The sequence below is a fragment of the Paramormyrops kingsleyae genome, unplaced genomic scaffold, assembly GCF_048594095.1.
Source record: "Paramormyrops kingsleyae isolate MSU_618 unplaced genomic scaffold, PKINGS_0.4 ups33, whole genome shotgun sequence".
Lineage (NCBI taxonomy): Eukaryota > Metazoa > Chordata > Actinopteri > Osteoglossiformes > Mormyridae > Paramormyrops > Paramormyrops kingsleyae.
The window spans coordinates 613,078-633,111 of record NW_027325971.1 but is presented as its reverse complement, the minus strand read 5'-3'; the positions used below and the strand labels follow the sequence as shown (position 1 = coordinate 633,111).

Here is a 20,034-nt window from a genome sequence, read left to right as displayed (position 1 = left end):
GATCGGATTTGCTTATCAGTTCATCTTGTTTCCTGAAATGGTGCTGTGTTTTTGAACTTTGTCGTTTCATGGGAATTTGTGAGTACTACTACCTGTTGCAAATTCATGTGAGCTCCAACGTTGCGCGCCATCGAAAGACTAAAATCCCAGCTGGGTATTACTTTAATTTGGGTATTTTTCATGTTATGTTGTTATGAAACTTTGTTTATTACGAGTGTGTAAGGCTGGAGGCCTTGCAGGCCCCGTCGGTCTGAGCTCTGGCAAGCCTGTAATGCTCCACCCAGTGTCCTGAAGCAAAGGTCCACCGGCTCCGACAAGACTGGACCCAAATCACCTGATCACCACATCAAAAGGGACACCTCACCCCCACTGGGCGGCCAGAACCCTGCTGTCAAAGTCCAGTGATAAGGCCTGGCTGCGTCAAGACACAGATGCATCCTACATTCACTAACTCACACTTACACAGGAGGAATACATTAGGGACACACACACCCATGTTTGGTCTCGTTTGAATGGTCACAGTACGACGGGCACAATACTCTCAACCTTAAAGCGGCATGTTTTCACATAAGAGAAATATAGAAAGTAAGACTAAACCCTCCAAAGTGGAGGATCTTATCACCTGGTAGAACAAAGGAGTTGTCACGTTCCCCCTAAAGCAATTTGATTGGCTGAGGGTCTAAGAATTGATTAGATCAACAGTTCTCCAAGACACACACACAAGATCAGAGCAGGCCCTAAAATAATCAATCACAACCTTTGATACAGCCTGTCACCTGGTTTGGAATACTTAAGGAAGAGCTCGAGAGTAGCACGGGGAGTCACTCTGTAATCAGAGCTCCCACATAGTGCTGTATGAATCTTCATCTGTAATCAGATATTTTCTGCAGTTACTATGTGTCCACTCAGCTGAGATATGGAATTGTTATATACTTTTAATTGGATTATATACTATATATTATATTATATATTATATATATATATATAGGAATTGTGGCCACATGTTAAAATTATTGCAACGCTATATTTGGTTAAATTGGTGTAATGTATATTAATTGTGAATAACCTGTGTTTGATTACTTCTTGGCTGTCTGACTTTGCTGAACCTCTGCATGTTCCTCAGAGACTGGGGTTATTCTAACACTCTCTTGCAGCCTCTGAATCGACCCCGTTCTACGAGACCCGATGCGGCTGCCCAAGTTGAGTTACGGTGTATGCCGGCTCAGCCTCTGAGGTGCGCACACGCTGGGTTACGGTAAAAGACCGGCTCAGCCTCTGAGGCGTGCACACGCTGGGTTACGGCAGGTCCGGCCCAGCCTCTGAGGCGCGCACAAGCTGAGTTACGGCACAAAGTCCGGCTCAGCCTCTGAGGCACGCACACGCTGGGTTACGGTAGATCGTCTCAGCCTCTGAGGCGTGCACACGCTGAGTTCCGACACAAAGTCCGGCTCAGCCTCTGAGGTGCGCACACGCTGGGTTACGGTAATAGACCGGCCCAGCCTCTGAGGCGTACACACGCTGAGTTACGGCACCAAATCCGGCCCAGCCTCTGAGGCGTGCACACGCTGAGTTACGGCAGACATCGGCTTAACCTCTGTGGCCCTCACTAGCTCGGATTCGGCAATGGTCAGCTGAGCCTCTGGGGCGTTAAAGGCCGCCGGGTCATGACGGGTATCCAGGCTAGCATTGTATCAGAGTCACGGATCGCCTTCTCGGCCGAGGCGAATCCGATGCGCCCCATCGTCCGGGATTAGTGGGAGTTCAGCAATAGAAGGCACAGCCCAGAAGTAATCTAAATAACCGACATGTCATGACTAAACTTGCCAATAAAGATCTTTACTTAAAATGGAGTCAGATGTAATTTGGTCTTTACCTACAACGGGTAAGTAACTTTACAGAAGCGCTCGGAAGGATCCACACGCATTTCAAGCCTTCGGCTGTCCTATTGGATTCCGCCATTGGGCCAGTGGACGGTTCCCCTACAAGTGTTTCAACTGAGGTTGATTTTGTTTATAATTTGTAGATTGGGTCATATGCCCTAAAGGGAGTTAAATCCTAGGAAAATAACAAAAGATAAAAAGGGTCAACATTTAATAAATGTAAACGTTTATCGAATACCTGTTTTCTTTGTGATTTTCATGTGAGGGAAAATTAGGGAGTAATTTCAGTGGGATTTTAATTTACTCTAGGTAACAGAAGGCAGTAAGAAACCACTTCAATAATCTATTTACAGGGTTCTTGCAGGTTTCAGTAAGTTAAATTTAAGACCTTTTTAAGACATTTTAAGACCATTATGAGTAAAATTTAAGACCAACACGATGCATTATAAGAAACATTCTAATGGTACCAGAAATTCTCAAAACATTCTATTTTTATTGATTCAATATTAAAACAGATAATCAAAATACTTAAAATGATAGAACTTGACATACATATTCCCAACACAACACTAGCCTAGCACATACAACCTAATCCTGCATATGCTGGAGTTCATCCCCTTTAGCACCGATTTCAGTTTCAAGGACTTTCAGTTCAGCAAGTTTTTCTTTGTACGCCCTTCTCAGGGCATTGGACTTGAAGAGAAGTTGAGCCATCTTGGAGCCAGCCCGCCTCTCAGCTTCTTCTGCAAGTACATCTGCCTCTCTGACAAGACAGGCGGACACATCCTCCAAGCTTGTCTTCCTTTTCTTAAGGTCCTGCAGAGACTGCTCAGCCAGCTTTCTTTTCTGGCTCTGGGATTCCTTTTCTTTTGTGATGCGCTCTTCGTCCAGAAAGAGGCGGTATTTTGACCGAGCTGCACCCACAGATGCCATAAGTTCCTTGGTGAGGGGGACCTGAGTGATACCCCCATGCATTGCAACATAGTCACATATCAACCTTTGTGCAACGATTGTGTGTTCTTGCATGTTTTCGGTCTCCACCTCCTTGTTGATAGAAAATCCCCTTTCAACAGAGGCCTGGCCATGTGAAAGCAGCAGTAATTTCTGGCAAAAGTCCCAAGCAGCAGGGTAGGGTCGGCTTAATCTCTCACGCAGGAAGGTGTCTAGGCGTCTCTCAAATGCCTGGAAGGCAAGAAATTCTTCATTTCTCGCCTCAACAGACAGGAAAGATTCAAATTGTTGGACAATGGCATCCCCTACAACAAAGTGTGAGAAAATAAGAAGTCAGTCAAATATGCATTTCATGACTGAAAATATTGCCACTTCTGTCTTGTTTTCTCTTCATTTTTGTATTGTGCCAACACACATAAAGGAAATAAACATGTATACCAAAACCAACTGTAAAGGCAAAAAGTGTAACAGTGCCAATATTTTTGGCCATGGCTGTAAATCACTGTGTTAGATAAAGACACTATCACCAAATGTCTGCAATAACAACAAAAACCTGTATAAAATGATGGAACTTATTCAATGCATCTGAGCCATAGGTAGCAGGTAGCACGGCAACAGGTAGAGGACCATCACAAGAGGGAATGATAAAAGTGAAACATCCATGCTAAACTAGCCCTGTTAGGACATTGGAAAAGTGTCAAATGGCAAAGCATATGTCTGCAACTAATGCTCTGAATAAAGTCCGATAAAAAAATCAAAGGATAGTTGAGCATGGTATTCAAACTTTGGTTCACAACCCCTTCCAAAACTATTCCTACCAGCAGGTACACCTCCTGTCAGGTGCTTGTTTTTCAGGAATGCCTGGACAAGAGCCTTCATCTTATTTTTGCATCTGTCTGGGTCCCTGAACATGAGAGATGGATCCAGACACTCCATCTGCATAACTGTTGCATATTTCAAGGGGCTCTTCTCCTGTGCTTTTCTTACGATGTTTGAGAAGCCCTGCAGACAATCCCTCCTAAATTTAAGGACCACTAGCTCTGCACTCTTACTGGCCTGGACAATAAAAAATACATGTCATTAATATCAAAATGGAGTTTAAGTACCATATGGCATGAAGTCATAGTGTTGGCCAATTATGTGACTTCATGCAATGAGGTCATACAATTTCTTATTTGCTGTGTTTGGAATGCCTCAGCAGAATCGTACTTGCGTCGCATGGTCTATGTGAATCTACCCTTCATTATGGGGAATCACCATCCAAAATGCATTGCTTTAAAGGAGAAAGCAGGCAAAAATATAGGTTCCGTATTGGTCTGTATGCATTGGTCTATACTTGCAGCGTACATGTTGATCATAATTAATATCCAAACATGAATTTGTGTGTTTGTTCATGTTAACATTGTAGTACTGATTCTAAACAAACATCACAGTATCTTAATTGGAAATCATAATTAATATCCAAACTACCAAACATAATACCTTGACTGCTGCCTCAGCACCCAAGCCGATATCAATCTTCTGGGGAAGAAGGAGCAAGGTCTTGTCAGATGTATCAAGTTTTGTGAGCTGAAGGGGAGTGATGTCTTGGAGGACCTCTCTCTTCACACAGCGTCTCAGTAGACTCTGTCAGTAGGCAAAAGTACCATTAGCCCATTTCATTTCCTTTTATCTTTTATCAAACAATGACATCATAATTCTAATCTAATTCAATAGGATTTCATTAATTTAAGAAGGCAATTAACCCAGACTTAGAATAGGAGACTGGCCCTACAACATTTTACATACAATCCCCAAAATGTGACAAATAGTTTGTTATTTTGGATAAAAGATTAATAAATAAACAAATAAGATGAGAAGCTCATGCCAACAAATCATACTACCCATATACAGTAAATAGTTACCTTAATCAACTCAGCCAAGTCTTTGCCAAGGAAAGGCATCACAGGTTCATCGGTCTGGTACATCTTCATGAATGGGTGGAAGGTCCTGGCCACAGTCATGAAAAAGTGCATCTTCGCTGTCATAAGGGGATCCTTAATGGCTGCCTCAATGGTGTCAAAAGATGCCGTCTTGGGGTTTAGCGTCACACATACAGCATGAGAGATGGCCAGACTGCCAGAGCCCGTTCAACAACTGGGAGATTTTCAAGCCACCTGTGGCCACAAAATGGCTTGGGAAACAGAGTACATTTTGTGATTTGTTTGTAGTCCTCCCTCCTTGCAGGAACGTTGTGGAAAACAGTGTGCATGGCCTTTTAAACTTTATCCACATTCCACATCGAAAATCCAGCCTTGAAGGCGTTATGAAGTGTGTGGAGTCCACAGCTGCCTACGGACACCATTTGTGCATGGTCCTGTTGGAGTAGGTCCAAAAGCTTCCAATTGACATTGGGCCCATCCATAGAGACTGAAATGAGCTTGCTGCGGTCCAATGGATGCAATGCCTCCTTTTGGAAAATAAGAAGAAATAAAAAGATTAAATAAATTAATGACCACACACATACATTTAACTGTATAAATTCAGCTACATGTTAAACTGCAACCTTTCTTCTGGTATGGAGCTGATGCAGATTATTAAAAGACATTCATTTTAAATTATAGTGAGGCTGAGAAGGAGTTTATCTCCACAGGTGTCCTTAACAAACAAAACGTACTTTTTACTTAAAAGTATTTTAAGTAAGTATTTGAAACTCACTCTACATTATCTAGCCTACTCGTTTTCATCCCATGCATAGGTTATATGCCGACTGAAAAATCATTAGGCTTTCATTTCCGTAGGATACAATGCTATCACACAGATCATACGATATACTGCTCTATCTGTGTGTGAGCTGGTCAGTGCGTGAACACAGAATAACCAGCTAGCCAAACTCGTTCACGAGCCAGGATCGTGAGCGCTTTGCTCCATTATTTTCTGTCTTCAAAGTTGACAGGTGAAAAGCGAGTAAAACTGCCACAAAAATGTAATGTACAAAAGAAACTAGGTTAAACCAGCCTAATAAGGTTGTTCTAACAAACCACTTAGCAGCTAGGCTAACTGAAAACCGCATTTATAGTTAGCTGAACAATGCATTGCATTAACCATACAAAGCTTAGCATAACACTGTAATCGCTAACACTTATTTACGAGTGAATGGAGAAACATTGTTCACTAATATTACGTCTACAGCAAGTAAATATGTAAACTAAAGTGAGAGACAACTCAGACTTACAGACATTGCTGTCGAGGGCATGAGAAAAAATATAAATTAGCCTATATGATTGTTATTCTATGGGACATTGATATGGAACGGAGCTTAAATGTTATGCCCTAATTTTAGAACTATTTTCAACAGTTAAACTGTCAACACAGCCAAACAAAAAACTCCATTCTATTTGTCCGGGCTATTAAAGCTGTCACTTACTTCGATGTGCTTCAGAAGGTCCTGCGCTGTCCCATGTCCCATGAACTGAGAGCCCAGATATCTCGACCGCACCTCCCCATTGCTCCAGAAATGAACGTGGAGATCCAGCTGCTTGGATTTGGTGGATGAGTTGAAGCTCTCGTTGAACATCAAGACATGCTGTCCGCTAATGGTGTTAATTAGATCTCTCTTGATGAAGTCCGCTATGCCAAATCTTGCTATATAAGCGATTTTGTTTGGTCCGCAGGTAAACGTTTTTGCAATGTTTGAGTCGGGGAACATTGTCTGGAAAAGGTCACCAATATCATCACTGCTGTTATATGACAAATGTTTTGTCACTGTGTGGAGAATCCAAAGTACCTCAGATTTTGAGGTCTCGGTTGACCCGAAAGTAGCCCGAAGATCATTAGGTCTATGAAGGTCGACGAAGATGTAACGTGGAGTCCGGAGGGACCAAGCGACGATGATGTAGATGGCTGCTGGGATGGGGCACAAAACTGTGAGATGGTCTGACTCCGCTGAAGGCTTTTCATGGCAAGCTGGTGTTTGTCTGCTTTGGCATGAGACTCCAGCGCCTTTACACCCAATGTCCCCAACTGTATTACCTTCTTGCAGACTTTGCAGCGAGCCTCATGCCTACTGCTGGGGACAGCTTGTAACCAGCTGCAAAAATTGCCATTATCGAGCCAAGCGCCGTTAAACACACACTTACCCATCTTTAAAAGCTATACGCTTGACAACAGGGTGTCACTACCGAAAATGTAATTTCCGGTAATGTACACTTCTACAGGCTGGATACTGAACATTTTGCGGCAGACCGTGATTGCGTGATTCAGGGACGTGGACGTCGTGTATCATCATTCATTGGTCACGTATTGTGAGATGGGTCATCGATGTTTATATTTGTAGTTCAGCAGTCACTTTATTGTGGTATTTAAACCATTTTGCTTTGCCGTTTGTAATGTTTGCATCTGTGTTTGCATTTAGTGCCTGACAGTAATCTTACATAAGATTTTGTCCAAATGGTATTGCTGAATAGATGCCTTTTCTTTAGAAAACGTAATAAAATTGGGGTGTATATCAAAATTGTTCTTTATTCATGAACCAAAATTTTTAACCTGTTGTTTGAATTTTTAACCTTGTGTTTGAAGAAGGAAGTCGTTTTCCTTTGCCTGCTGGGCTAAAATGAAGGGAAAGGAAGCTAACAAAATGCTCCCCTTAGTTATGGACATGGGCATCATTTACCCTAATTCCTGTACATCTGGTTAATGTTTTTTTTTTTATTATACTTTAGGCCATTTTAAATCTTATTTTGTTTATCAAGGGGTTGTGATATATGTACAGCATTTTCTAAAATCACACCAAAATAATAGTAAAGAACTTTTATTTGCACAACGTAAACAACTAAACGCATGGATGTGCGGTTTGGCCCAAAATAAAACAAATATCATTTGCTTCATTTAGCACCACAACACACAGCTGCCATAACTGACATGAGTGTGTGGTAATTACACTGATACAAATAAGAAATGACTAAGGAGAAAAAAGAAGGCTTAGTTTAAGTAACTTCACAGCACATCGAACTGCGTGTAATACATAATGGTAATTTCATTTAGCACATTAATAAAAACATTAATGTCACCTTTGACTGTAAAATTGATGGCCGTACGCCATATTTTACGTCACTCCTTCTGAGGCACATTGGGTATTAATGCCCTGTGCGAAATAAAATCTTTTACAGTCAAAGGTCTTCATCATTATCCGGTTAAATCTTCTCTTTCCTCTCGCTGTGGACATTCTCATCAAAAATCAACAATGAAATGTGACGCGATGCCGTAAAAATAGCACGCCACCTTCCAGAAGTCGTAAGCATGCATATGTGTAGTAGCGTAAGTTACATTTTCGGTAGTGACACAGGGCTCTCAAGTTTTCCGAACTGTTTGTTTGCCTAGCTGCAGTGATCACGCAATGGGATTTGTAGTTTTATTACCACACAGACATCGGTGCAGACCAGTGTCTTGTTTTACAGCGTTTTACTATTTTATTTTCTGCGGAAAACGCTTTTTGGGAATTAATGGAGGTAAGAATTTTAAGACTTGGGTAAATTAAATTTAAGACCTAAGATGAAAATCTGGGCATTTTTAAGACATTTTAAGGCCTTAAATTTAACTTTCTGAATTTTAGACTTTTTAAGACCCCGCGGGAACCCTGTATTTACTTCTGAAAAACTGTACACTGATATCTGAGATCCGGGGTGGTAGATAAATGTTTTAATGCTTAGATGTGAACTGTCCTTTGTAATTTAAAGGTACGTAATGTGTAACTCTCCTTTCGGAATTTTATTTTATTTGTATTGCAATTTTCCCTAGACATATTTATTATTCGAGCTGTTCAACAGGAGAGGGCTACATTTGTGGGGGCTCGTCCGGGATCTTTTTTTTTTTCAATTTTATTCAGATTGTGTTTTCAGAAGCTGTGATGTTCTGTGGAAAGAAAATTGAAAGTGTTTTTTGAGAGTTCTATCTAGAGAGTTTTAACACTTAAAAGCGGGTTTTTAGGACAAATGGATAAAATGGAGCTTAGTGAGGTTATTGAATGGTGCAGGGAAAAAGATGTTGAGCTGGACAGAGTTTTTATTTTGAGAAATGTGCCTACAGACTGCGAAGACAGAGTAGTCTATAGTTCCAGGGCTTGGGAAATGCAAAGTGCTTGATCGCTGCGCTGACAAAACTAAACAATGTCAATTTGTTTTGATGGAAGTAGCTGGCAGCATTTCAAAGATGTATGTTCCTGCAGAGATTGGAGGACCTGAAGAGGGATCCTGGAACACACAGGTTGTTCATGTTACAGCTGAAACCCCTAAACAGAGTACGGAAGAAGAGTTCCAGGCTAATTTGAGCTCTTTTCTCCAAAAAGAGGGAAGACCCTTAGTTGACTTTCCAAGTCTTGCTTCCTCTACACCTGACCTCAACACTAAGCTAGTTGATGCTATAAACTCCCTGGTCCAAACGTGTCATCTGGCTTCATCTGAAGAAAGGGTCACATATAGAAAGCTGCATCCTTTCTCAGGGTTTATACCGACTCCTCCTGGGGAAGAAGAGTATGAGGTCTGGGTGGAGCAGACTACTCACATTCTGGAAGAAGGGCAGTGTTCTGATAACGTCAAGAAGCAGAGACTAGTAGAGTGTCTCAGAGGTCCTGCAGGAGATATTGTAAGGTTTGAGAAGACTGGAAATTCTTCTGCTACTTTCAGTGATTATCTTAGTGTGTTAGAGTCAGCATTTGGCACTACTGAGGATGCTGCAGATTTGATGTTAAAGTTTCGGGGCACCTACCAGAATGAAGGAGAGAAGCTCTCCTACATACTGAGGTTGGACAGGATGCTGCACAGTATGCTGAGGAAAAAAGGCATTGAGTATTCTTCCCTGAATCATCTTCGAATGCAGCAAATAGTCAGAGGTGCCCTTTCAAGTGACCTGGTGGCTATGCGTTTAAGGATGACCCATAAACGGTGTGCCCCTCCCTCTTTCAATGAGTTAATGAAGGAGGTAAGAGAAGAAGAAAATATGGTGAACAGTAGGAGCTCATTACAAGCTAATGTAGCCATGTCAGTATTGCCCTTGGCCAAGGAGAAATCATCTGTTAACACTAGTCTTCCCGGCTCAGAAGTGGAAAAGCTGAAAAGGGAGATTAGGGCACTAAAAGATGAGGTGTCGCGCTTGTCAGCTGCAGCGAAAGACCCTGTAAACCATGACCGTCCTGTTATGCATAGTCTAGCTGCAACTGGGGAGAGTAAAACGCCAATCAGACCAGTGAACAAAGCAGGTGTCTTCTGTTACAGATGTGGAGAAGATGGGCATCTAAAGCGTGACTGTACTAACGAAGAAAATCTCAGGAGAGTAAATCAGCGACTCATCAGAATGAGACAGTCGTCGGGAAACTTCTCCGGGGCTCAGTAGAGAAACGGCCTGAAGCTCCGGGGAAGACACGTTCCATACAGTGCAAAAGAGTAAAAGCTGAGCCAGCAGTTCTTCCGAGCGGGTTGGTGGGACCTAGCTCTGTTCTTCCTATCTAGGTGGAAGGGATCTATGCAAAGGCTTTGCTGGATAGTGGATCGCAAGTCACTCTGCTATACAGATCATTCTATGAGGAATATTTGAAGCATCTGCCATTGATACCAATAGAGAATTTGGAGATATGGGGTTTAAGCATGCAGCGGTACCCATATGATGGCTGTTTGTCTCTAAGGCTTGAGTTTCCTGGATCTGTAGCAGGAGTGGCGGAATCCATAGATGCACATGTGCTGGTCTGCCCCGATCCGGTCATGAAAGGAGATGTCAGCATTCTGGTGGGAACAAATACCGCTGTAGTGAAGAAGTTGGTAGAAGCATGCAAAGAGAAGGTGGGAGATGATTTTCTTCATACCTTGTCCGTTCACCCTGTGATCAGAAATGCTTATGAACAGGTCATTGCTGTTGGAAAGGGTGATCTTGACAACCGAAGAGGGACAGTCTGGTATCTTCATCCTAAGCCACTGAAATTGCCCCCAGGGAGAGGCCGAGCGCTTGGAGAAAGAAGCACAGACCGCTTAGTCCGACACCAGGATGACGAGCACTATGGCCGTGGAAGGTCTGGGCATTTTGGGCTTTTGAAAAACCGTGTTGCCGTAGAAGTGAAACACGGTGTCGAATGCGGGGCGAAGAGCTGTTTGGCTTTGCGCCTTTCCCGCTCCGGCCAGATGAGGAGTAAATAAAAGGTTGAATGCTGCGCCATGAAGAGAACGCTGCGCAGGGAGGAGGCCGGGTCAGCCTGGGGCACCCCCCCGACATCTCGGCGATGTAGTGCCCCCCCCCTCCCGGCCCAAGAAACTTGCCACCCACAAGTAGGCGCCCTTCAGATGGACCGCAACAAGCGCAACTCGATCGCCGGCTTCCCCACACGGGCCGAGCGGCTGGAAGACCAGGATGGCGGCAGAGGAGCAGGCGAGACAGGGCCTTCACAGGGCAGCCGTGTCTGCAGCTCGTCCTACCGCGCCCTCATCAGCGCCTTCTCCCGCCTCACGCACCTTGATGACTTCTTCTGTGAGTGGATTGGCTCCGGCTTCTTCTCCGAGGTCTACAAGGTGCGACACCGGACTTCTGACCAGGTGATGGCACTGAAGATGAACACGATGAGCAGCAACAGGGCCAATATGCTGAGGGAGGTGCAGCTGATGAACCGGCTATGTCACCCCAACATACTGAGGTTCATGGGTGTCTGTGTTCAGGAGGGGCAGCTCCACGCTCTGACTGAGTACATCAAAGGGGGAACCTGGAGCAGCTTCTGGACAGCAACAAGCAGCTGAGCTGGGGGGTGCGCGTGAAGCTGGCCAGGGATGTGGCCCTGGGCCTGGCCTACCTGCACTCCAAAGGCATCTTCCACCGAGACCTCACCTCCAAGAACTGCCTGATCAAGACGGACGAGCCCCCACAAATGTAGCCCTCTCCTGTTGAACAGCTGAAATAATAAATATGTCTAGGGAAAATTGCAATACAAATAAAATAAAATTCCGAAAGGAGAGTTACACATTACGTACCTTTAAATCACAAAGGACAGTTCACATCTAAGCATTAAAACATTTATCTACCACCCCGGATCTCAGATATCAGTATACAGTTTTTCAGAAGTAAATAGATTATTGAAGTGGTTTCTTACTGCCTTCTGTTACCTAGAGTAAATTAAAATCCCACTGAAATTACTCCCTAATTTTCCCTCACATGAAAATCACAAAGAAAACAGGTATTCGATAAACGTTTACATTTATTAAATGTTGACCCTTTTTATCTTTTGTTATTTTCCTAGGATTTAACTCCCTTTAGGGCAGGGGTATTCAACTAAAATTTAAAGAGGTCCAGTTAGAGAAAAAATCTTGAAGCAAAGGTCCAGAAGATCATAATGTCTAAATATTTAATAGTGTGATATATATTTAAGTAGCCTATTAGTTGCATCAACGTTGTATGTAATCAATACCTGACTGTCAAATCAAATTAATTCAATACAATTCAAAAACGCTTTGACATTATTTATTGTCACGTGACATAGAACTTCGGCCAGCTGGCTGGAGTGAGATTTTCAATTCGAGATGTCTGCACACATATAACAGTTCTTACCCTTGTAAATAGTCTGCTTTTGTATTTAACCGTGTAAATACACATTTGACGTAGCTAATTTTAGGTTTTATAATGGAATAATATAGATTTGCCGCAAGATTTCCAGCATGAGTCTGAAAGCGTTTCACGCCAGTTGCTTGAGATTTGGCAATATTTATATAACAGGTAACATTACTTTATACATATGTTAAAATGCAGAAACTTCAACGAACATGAAATCAACAATAAACTACGTCTATTTATCCAACGTGTTATATATTTACATATTGTATTTGAAAACTTTTCAGCTTTACGATTTCAGGTTCTACTGCTAAACCACTACCGAAAAGACTACAAACGCTGCGTCGGTTAAAATAAAAGCGCCCCGTCAGTTTTGAAACAATAACTAAATGTTTTGGCTGTCGGTCCGGGTCCGTATGGGACAGCTTCTGGGTCCGGACCCGGACCGCGGTCCGCCTGTTACAGTGTTAGTGACCGCTGCTTTAGGGCATATGACCCAATCTACAAATTATAAACAAAATCAACCTCAGTTGAAACACTCGTAATAAACAAAGTTTCACAACAACATAACATGAAAAATACCCAAATTAAAGTAATACCCAGCATGGGATTTTAGTCTTTCGATGGCGCGCAACGTTGGAGCTCACGTGAATATGCAACAGGTAGTAGTACTCACAAATTCCCATGAAACGACGAAGTTCAAAAACACAGCACCATTTCAGGAAACAAGATGAACTGATAAGCAAATCCGATCGTCACTGATATCCTCTTGTGGAACGGCAAAGAAGCATCGGGGTATCACGTCCACGCGTATCCTCAGTTCGCGACCACACAGGCCTCGTTGACCACCGGAACAGCCTCCATCTCACAGTCCATCTCCCCGTCTTCATGAGTTCCATCCGAGTTACTCACTCGCTCTCGCTGAACTCTCTATAACTCTATCAACCCTTTGTCGTTTGGTGAATGTAGAAAATAAAACAGCTTTCAGTTCTTAACTTTTTAAACCAAAAGATTGCGAGTATTTTAACTGTTATCTCCTCAAAAGAAAAAAAAACCCCACACGTCTCTTTCCCCTCCGTTGCCTCACCCCTCCCCTTCCGGGGTCATTTTCAAGACGTGTCATTGGTTAATGGATAACCTTTCTTTTAAAATAAAATACAAACTTAGATTTTTTTTTAAAGATCACATCAATTTTAAACCCATTTTTTCTTTATGTAAAACAACAAATATGAACTTGAAGTCAAACAATAATAAAATTAAATAAATAACCAAAAAAACTTTATTTTAATAGACCTTTTTAGTAGGGCTCTACAGTAAGATTCTGATAGGTTTATTTTTTTTCCATTACTGCAATATGTCACTCATGATTATATAACAGAATAGATGAAACCCTGCCTACATCTAGCTTTCCCCCAGGGGATTCACTATCCCAGTGTAATTCAATACAGTCAGTATCTACTGAGATGCTTGATATATTTTCTTTTTCATTGCATTTTTGATGGACATAGAGGACAGTATTTGGCTGAGACAGTATTAGCTTGAAATTTTTATTTTATAATAAATACAGTTTAAATACAGCTCAACCTCATGACAGTGAAAAAGTCTGCAGGCCATTGCAGAGGTCTTGGATGATGTTCTCATCTATGGAGGTCTTTGGTGGCTGTCGCAACCAGTGTCTCTGCCTAGGCCAGTGGTGGGTCTCATATTGAGGTACAGAGAATGGGTCCTTCCGCCTTGCGGATTCCCTCTTTCCCTGAGCAACAGCTTCCCTCCAAGATGATGGGGGGAGTGCGGTGGACAGAACTGGGGTTTCTTCCCTGTCATGCACTTTCTGGACCACTGGCTGAGGCAGGACACACAGATGAAGTTGCATCCTCAATGTTAGGCCTCTGGAGACCAATTTCTTTAGCTGGCCTGTTGCACAGAAACATTTCTCTTTATTGTAAACTGTAAGATGATTACAGCAACTATTCTGCTGTTATTCAATCAGTGAGAATAATTTACATAGTACCGACCAATTTTTTAAACTTCAATTAACATCAGACTGGCTCAAACTCATGTTAAAAAAAGTTCTGAAATACATACGTTTATATACGGGCTGATGATAATGTTCCACCGCCCCAGCATCCACGTCTCCAGTACAGGTGCCAGCCTGGTTAGAGGGAGGTGATGTGGGTGGAGATTCGTCATCTCCCCAATCAATCACCTCATCCTACTTATTCCAGGCTGCCCAGTACTCATTATCTGTCCAGCTCACGGCTTTTTCCAATCGCCTAGTGCTGAGAGGAGAAACAGGTTTCAGTCAGACAGGTTGCACTACAGCTCACCAGACAACAGTAAAAACCTCTTAAAGAGCAAATACATAAGCCGGTTCTATCTAATAATTGTATTTAATAATAAAACAGTACAATCATCAAAGTTTTATCAATGTAGATGGCCAGAAAATTTTACTGTCACATATATATGTACTTGTTACTGTGGCAGTACACTTGTTAACAATAATGCTAATATACTCACTGCAGCTACAGGATATATATATATATGGGGCATATGGCATACCGAGCATTCTCCGGTATGGTATTAATTCTAGTGGCACCCCCCTCCCCCAGTCAATAAAATGTATTGCTTGGCAAAAGTTATCCACTTAATGCCAACAAAGGGAAGGGTGAGTGCACTTGACCTTCTGAACATGATAACTGGTATTTGTTGCATCTTTTTATCACTTCACATAATGTCAAACGTTTAAATGCAGTTTTGGGTGTTTTTAGAAATCCATATTGCTCCCTCTCACGAGAGAGTAAAAACCACTATCTCTGTTGGGACCAGTGGTGGGTCTCGTACTGAGGCACAGAGAATGGGTCCTTCCACCCTGTGAATTCCCTCATTCCCTGAGCGACAGGTTCCTTCCACGCTAATGGGGTGACGGTGGTTTCCAGAACTGGGGCTTCTTGTTCCCTGTCATGCACTTGGCTTTGCTGGACCAATTGCTGAGGCTAAGAATGAAGTCGTATCCTCACCATTAAGCCTCTGGACAGCAGTTTCTTTTGCTGACCTGTTACATAGAAACACTTCTCTTTATAGTAACCTGCAAGATGATTACAGCAACCATTCTGCTGTTATTCAGTCAGTGAGAATCATCTCCCTGCTGGTCCATTCCCGGGTGGGGGGGGCTCTTTGTATGGGCCCCCCTTGGATCATCCTGCAGTGTCGGGGGGGAGGTGTGCCGGGTCGCTGCGGTGGGCGGCGGTCCGTCCTGCTGGGGGACGGGCTGGCCCCCCCCGGTGTGTGGGGGGCCGTCTGCCTGGGAGGGTGGGGTGGTGGTTCCGGTCCCTTCGGCCCTGGACCCGCCTGCCTCGGTGGGGGGGTTGCGGGTGGGGCTGGGGGGCTCGCCGCCCGTCCTCCCTCTGCGGGCCTCCCTGTACGGGGGTTGGTGCCCCTTTAGTCCCTCGCGGGCTGCTTCCTGGGTTGGGCGGGTGGTTATCTCCGGGGCACATGGCCGTGGGCCCTTGTGCTGGGGGGGCGGCAGGGTGGCCTCGGTTGCCTGGTTTCTCCTGCCTTCGCAATTATTATTATTATCACTGATGTTGTTATAATTTTTGTTGTTTGATGAGTGTTATGTTTCTTATGGTTGTTTGTATTCTGTATTCCCCTATACTTCATTTTTTTCCATCCCACCTACATTATTAGTGTTATTATTTCTGTATACCTTTTTGTTTCTTCTCTCCCCATGGTGATTGATGTCTGTTATTGTTACGCTTGTTGTTTCTATATCCCCCCCTGTTTTTTTTTTTTCCCCTTTTCCACGGTACTGGTGAGTTCGGAGCAGCCACACTCTTTGCTCTTGAATTTAGTGTAAAATAACGTTGTCCTCCGAAGAGGGGGGGTGGTGGTGGGCAATAAAAATAAAAAAAAAAAGCAAGTACTATATTGATGGTAAAATGTATAAATAAAATTACATGAAAGCATGCATATAAGAAATAAGAAAATAAAAATTTATGGAAATGTAGTACAATAAGTAACAGATGTAAAGAGTAAGAGGTTAATTAAAATTAAATGAAATGTGTCATTAAAAACTTCATGACAAAAACCATAGGAGAACCTGGAAAGCAATAGAGAAGGTGGATCTTTAATTTAAGATTTATACTCTTCAATAGTAGTGCAGGGCTTAATGTGGAGACTATTCCAAAGTCAGGGGGCAGCTACAGAGAAAGACCGGGGGGGGTTGAATATGGAAATAGCAGATCTGAAATGTATTGTGGGGCTAATCCACTGAGTGCTTTAAAAGCAAATAGCAAAGTTGTAAGGAAAGCACTGCAGAGAGAGACCCTGGTATTCCAGTGAGGAATGGATACAGATTAAATAAAACCAAAATATGACACAGAAGGTGAGACTGAACTCAGACCTCAAGCTGATGAAGGAGGGATGTCTGCCTCTGAGCTGCACACTCAGCCCACTGAGCCACGCGGCGGCCTGACTAAGGCAACATCAGACAGGGAAAAGGCACAGAGTACAGGGCCAGACGGGCACCGACCCTGACAAGTAATATTACAGTGTCAAACTCATGATGATGAACCATGAAAACCTGGATATAACTGAGGAGGACCAGGGACCCCATTGTGTACGAAACATCATTGTTGTTGCATCACTTCCTGTGTGATGTGTAAAGTGACCCTTCCCTCTTTACTGTGACTGCTGTATGTGAGCATAGAGAAGACAGAGAAACAGTGAAGTTACGGAAAATTGGGACGTGAGTGTCAGTCTCCACAGATCTGAGGTCAGTGAGACACATAAAAAGGCTCCTCTGATGCTCCTCTTCATCCTCTGATGGGCCACCAGGTGAGAATCACTTACTTTAGGATGGTTATTTTTTCACTTCCTGTTTATAATGACTAACAGCAGACATCCTAGGAAAATGTACAAATTCACTATAATTTGACATTAACTGTGTATGAGCCCTCTGATGGACGGGCATCTCCTATGGATTAATGTCAGGTAAGAGGTTATGCTCAGAGTAAAGACGTCTGGGCTGACTGACTGATTTTAGAATTGACTGCAGTCTTTTCTGTGTCCACCATGTGGCAGCAGTGCACAGAAATGTTCTAATTCTATCCTGTCTGAGTTGGGTGAAGTAAGATCTGTTTCGCTTCTGCTTATGCCCCCACCCCCCACAAAGCTCATTCTTCCTGGACCTCTGTAGCCATATCCTTAAACTCCATGATTATGAGTTCATTACAGGAACAGATGCTAATGTTGTCCATGACCCAGTCCTGGATAAATCCGATTCTCTCTTAGGTAGTCAGGTATCCCCTCTAGTCACCAGTATTGATCAATGAAGTATCTATTGTTAGAAGCTCCTTTTCTATCTGAGCATATCCTTGCTAAGTTTGCATGAGTGCTCTGCTCCCAAAAGCCACTGGTTTTCTGCATTGTATCACAGCTGCACCCAAACTGGTGTCTGAAGCATCACACTGGAGAATCAAGTCTTCCTTGGGATCATAATATTTCAGTACTGGTGCATTCACAATGGACTCTCTGATTTTGGAGAATGCAGCATCCTGAATGTCTGTCCACTCCCACAAACTGCCTTTATGGGTCGGCTGTCGCAGAGGCTCACACTGGTCTGAACGGTGGCTGCAAAACTTGGCTAAGAAATTTACCATTTTTAGGAGTCTTTGCCTCCCTTACCATGTGTTGGGCATCTGCTGGATTGCTTTGCCTTTTTCTGGATCAATTTGAAGTCCATCCACTGTCAGTAAATATCCTATGAATGGAACAGCGTCTGTCTCACTCTTACTTTGCATTTAGCCTGATGTTTTTCTCAGTACATCTGTTCATAAATTACGTCAGTCTTCTGTCACGATCTTTCTCTGCCAGTTCCATTGTGTCTCCCTCACCTGTGATCGAAATGCCGTCTGTAATCACATGACCTCCCTCCAAGCCGTTCCAGGGCTCAGTCATCATTGGAAAATCTCTGGTGCTGATGCCCATAGGTACTGTATGCACAGCCGCCTGTACCTGCCACAAGGGGGCGAGAAAGTGGTCGGGTAGCTGAAGTTTTCCTCCAGCTTGACAGGCCAACAGGCATTTCTGATGTCACACACTGAAAAGCTTCTTTAGATCTAGCAAGATGTCATCAATGGTAGGGAGAGGAAAATGGTTCCTCTTCAGTGCTTTATTCAGTGGTTTAGGGTCTGTACACACGCTGAGCTCACCGTTTGGCTTCTTTGTGAGGACTAGGCTGCTCCACTCCATGCTTTTGTCCACAGGTGTTACTATTCCCCTCCTCTTTAGGTGAAGCAGCTCTTCCTTTAAAGCAGACATGATGGAAAGCAGAACCTGTCTCTCTGATAGCTTGATTGGTGTTGCCCTCCTGTCTACTTCTATCTCATATTCTCCATCCAAGCAGCCATCGCCTTTGAAAACATCAGGATATGTAGCTTTAATGTGCTCCACTGTCCATGGCCCTTCTGTGGAATCTTCTGTCACAGCACTGTCTAGTGCCAGTATATTCTCTTATTGCACCTTCAACAGATTCATAGTCCATGAAGACTACATCATACCTTTTCATATTTTTAGGTTCTTCAGTACGTGTTTACATCAGACGAAGGCTACAGTGTACTTTTGTTATACATTGCTAGTAACTGATTTGTCTTTTCAGTCAGAATGTCAGGAATTACTATGTGTACAGAAACAATATTGCAATTGGCCCCACAGTCTACACTAGTGGCCAAAACTGTGGAAACACGTAACATTTTTGGAATTCCGCTCTAAAATAGCTGTTAATTACTATAGGAATTTTGGTGGTAATGTCTATTAAAGAATGTTTACAAATATCATACATTGGATTAAATTAGTAACTTGAGCAGTTGAATAGTTCTGCAATCTAAGCAGGATGATCCCCAGACTCTGTGACACCCCTTGTGCTGGGATTCGTGTCCTTTGCTCCTGCAGGTGACCCAGTGGTGATGGGGTCAGAGCCCCAGTCCTTGGTATCTGTTTTGGCCCCAGCACCCAGCCTCCTGCCTTGGCCCAAGCCACTGGCCTGCACACCTCAGTGGATCGTCAACAGTACACTAATTGATCCATGGAGCGATAGCGACTGGAGGAGCCCAAGGAAGAGGAAGACCTTACTGGGCTTCTAGTAGTGACGCAGACAACCTGCCCTTACTGCTCCCTCTTGTTGCCCAGAAGGTCCGGCTCCCTGGAACTCAGCCATGGAAGGCCACTCAACACATCACTTCTCTGCGACATGGTGCCTCGAAACTCTCCACAAATTCTTCCATTGACTCCCCAAAGCACACAGCTGCTTTGCTCGCTTTCACTGGACATTGAAAGAGGAGATGGCGGAAGGCAGCTGACCTGATATCACTGAACCCAGTTCAGTTAGTGCCCAGTCCCAGTGAAATTGCTGCAGCTTCGCCCTGTGGATGAATAATTAGTTAAAATTTACTGAACAGGTAATCAAAGTTCCCTTCAAATGACTCAATTTTTCTTGTACGTGATTGTGTAATCACCTGGGTTACTCCCTTAGATACTCCATCCCATAATTATCGTCACCCTGACCTTCTGTAGGTATTAATCCCATGTCAGATGTCTGCACAGCTATTCCCTACCATTCTCTCACACAAAGTGCATCACAGAGCCTCTT

General features: G+C 43.4%; 1 protein-coding gene across 2 annotated transcripts; it reads right to left on the bottom strand.

Moving 5' to 3' along the window:
* Nucleotides 1-2,353: 2,353 nt before the first annotated feature.
* On the bottom strand, nt 2,354-13,476 carry LOC140577577 (uncharacterized). 2 transcript variants are annotated; one of them, XM_072708062.1, is made up of 6 exons: nt 13,063-13,476; nt 6,238-6,713; nt 4,736-5,280; nt 4,314-4,457; nt 3,650-3,887; nt 2,354-3,136 (listed from the first exon to the last, which is right to left on the bottom strand). In XM_072708062.1, the coding sequence occupies exons 3-6, from the start codon at nt 4,856-4,858 to the stop codon at nt 2,469-2,471; spliced, it is 1,173 nt and encodes a 390-aa protein (XP_072564163.1). In that variant the 5' UTR covers nt 4,859-5,280; nt 6,238-6,713; nt 13,063-13,476; the 3' UTR covers nt 2,354-2,468. The 2 variants fall into 2 exon arrangements, with proteins under 2 accessions (XP_072564163.1, XP_072564164.1); XM_072708063.1 differs by lacking the exon at nt 13,063-13,476 and having other exon boundaries at nt 6,238-6,522; nt 6,598-10,808.
* Between the last annotated feature and the right edge of the window lie 6,558 nt (nt 13,477-20,034).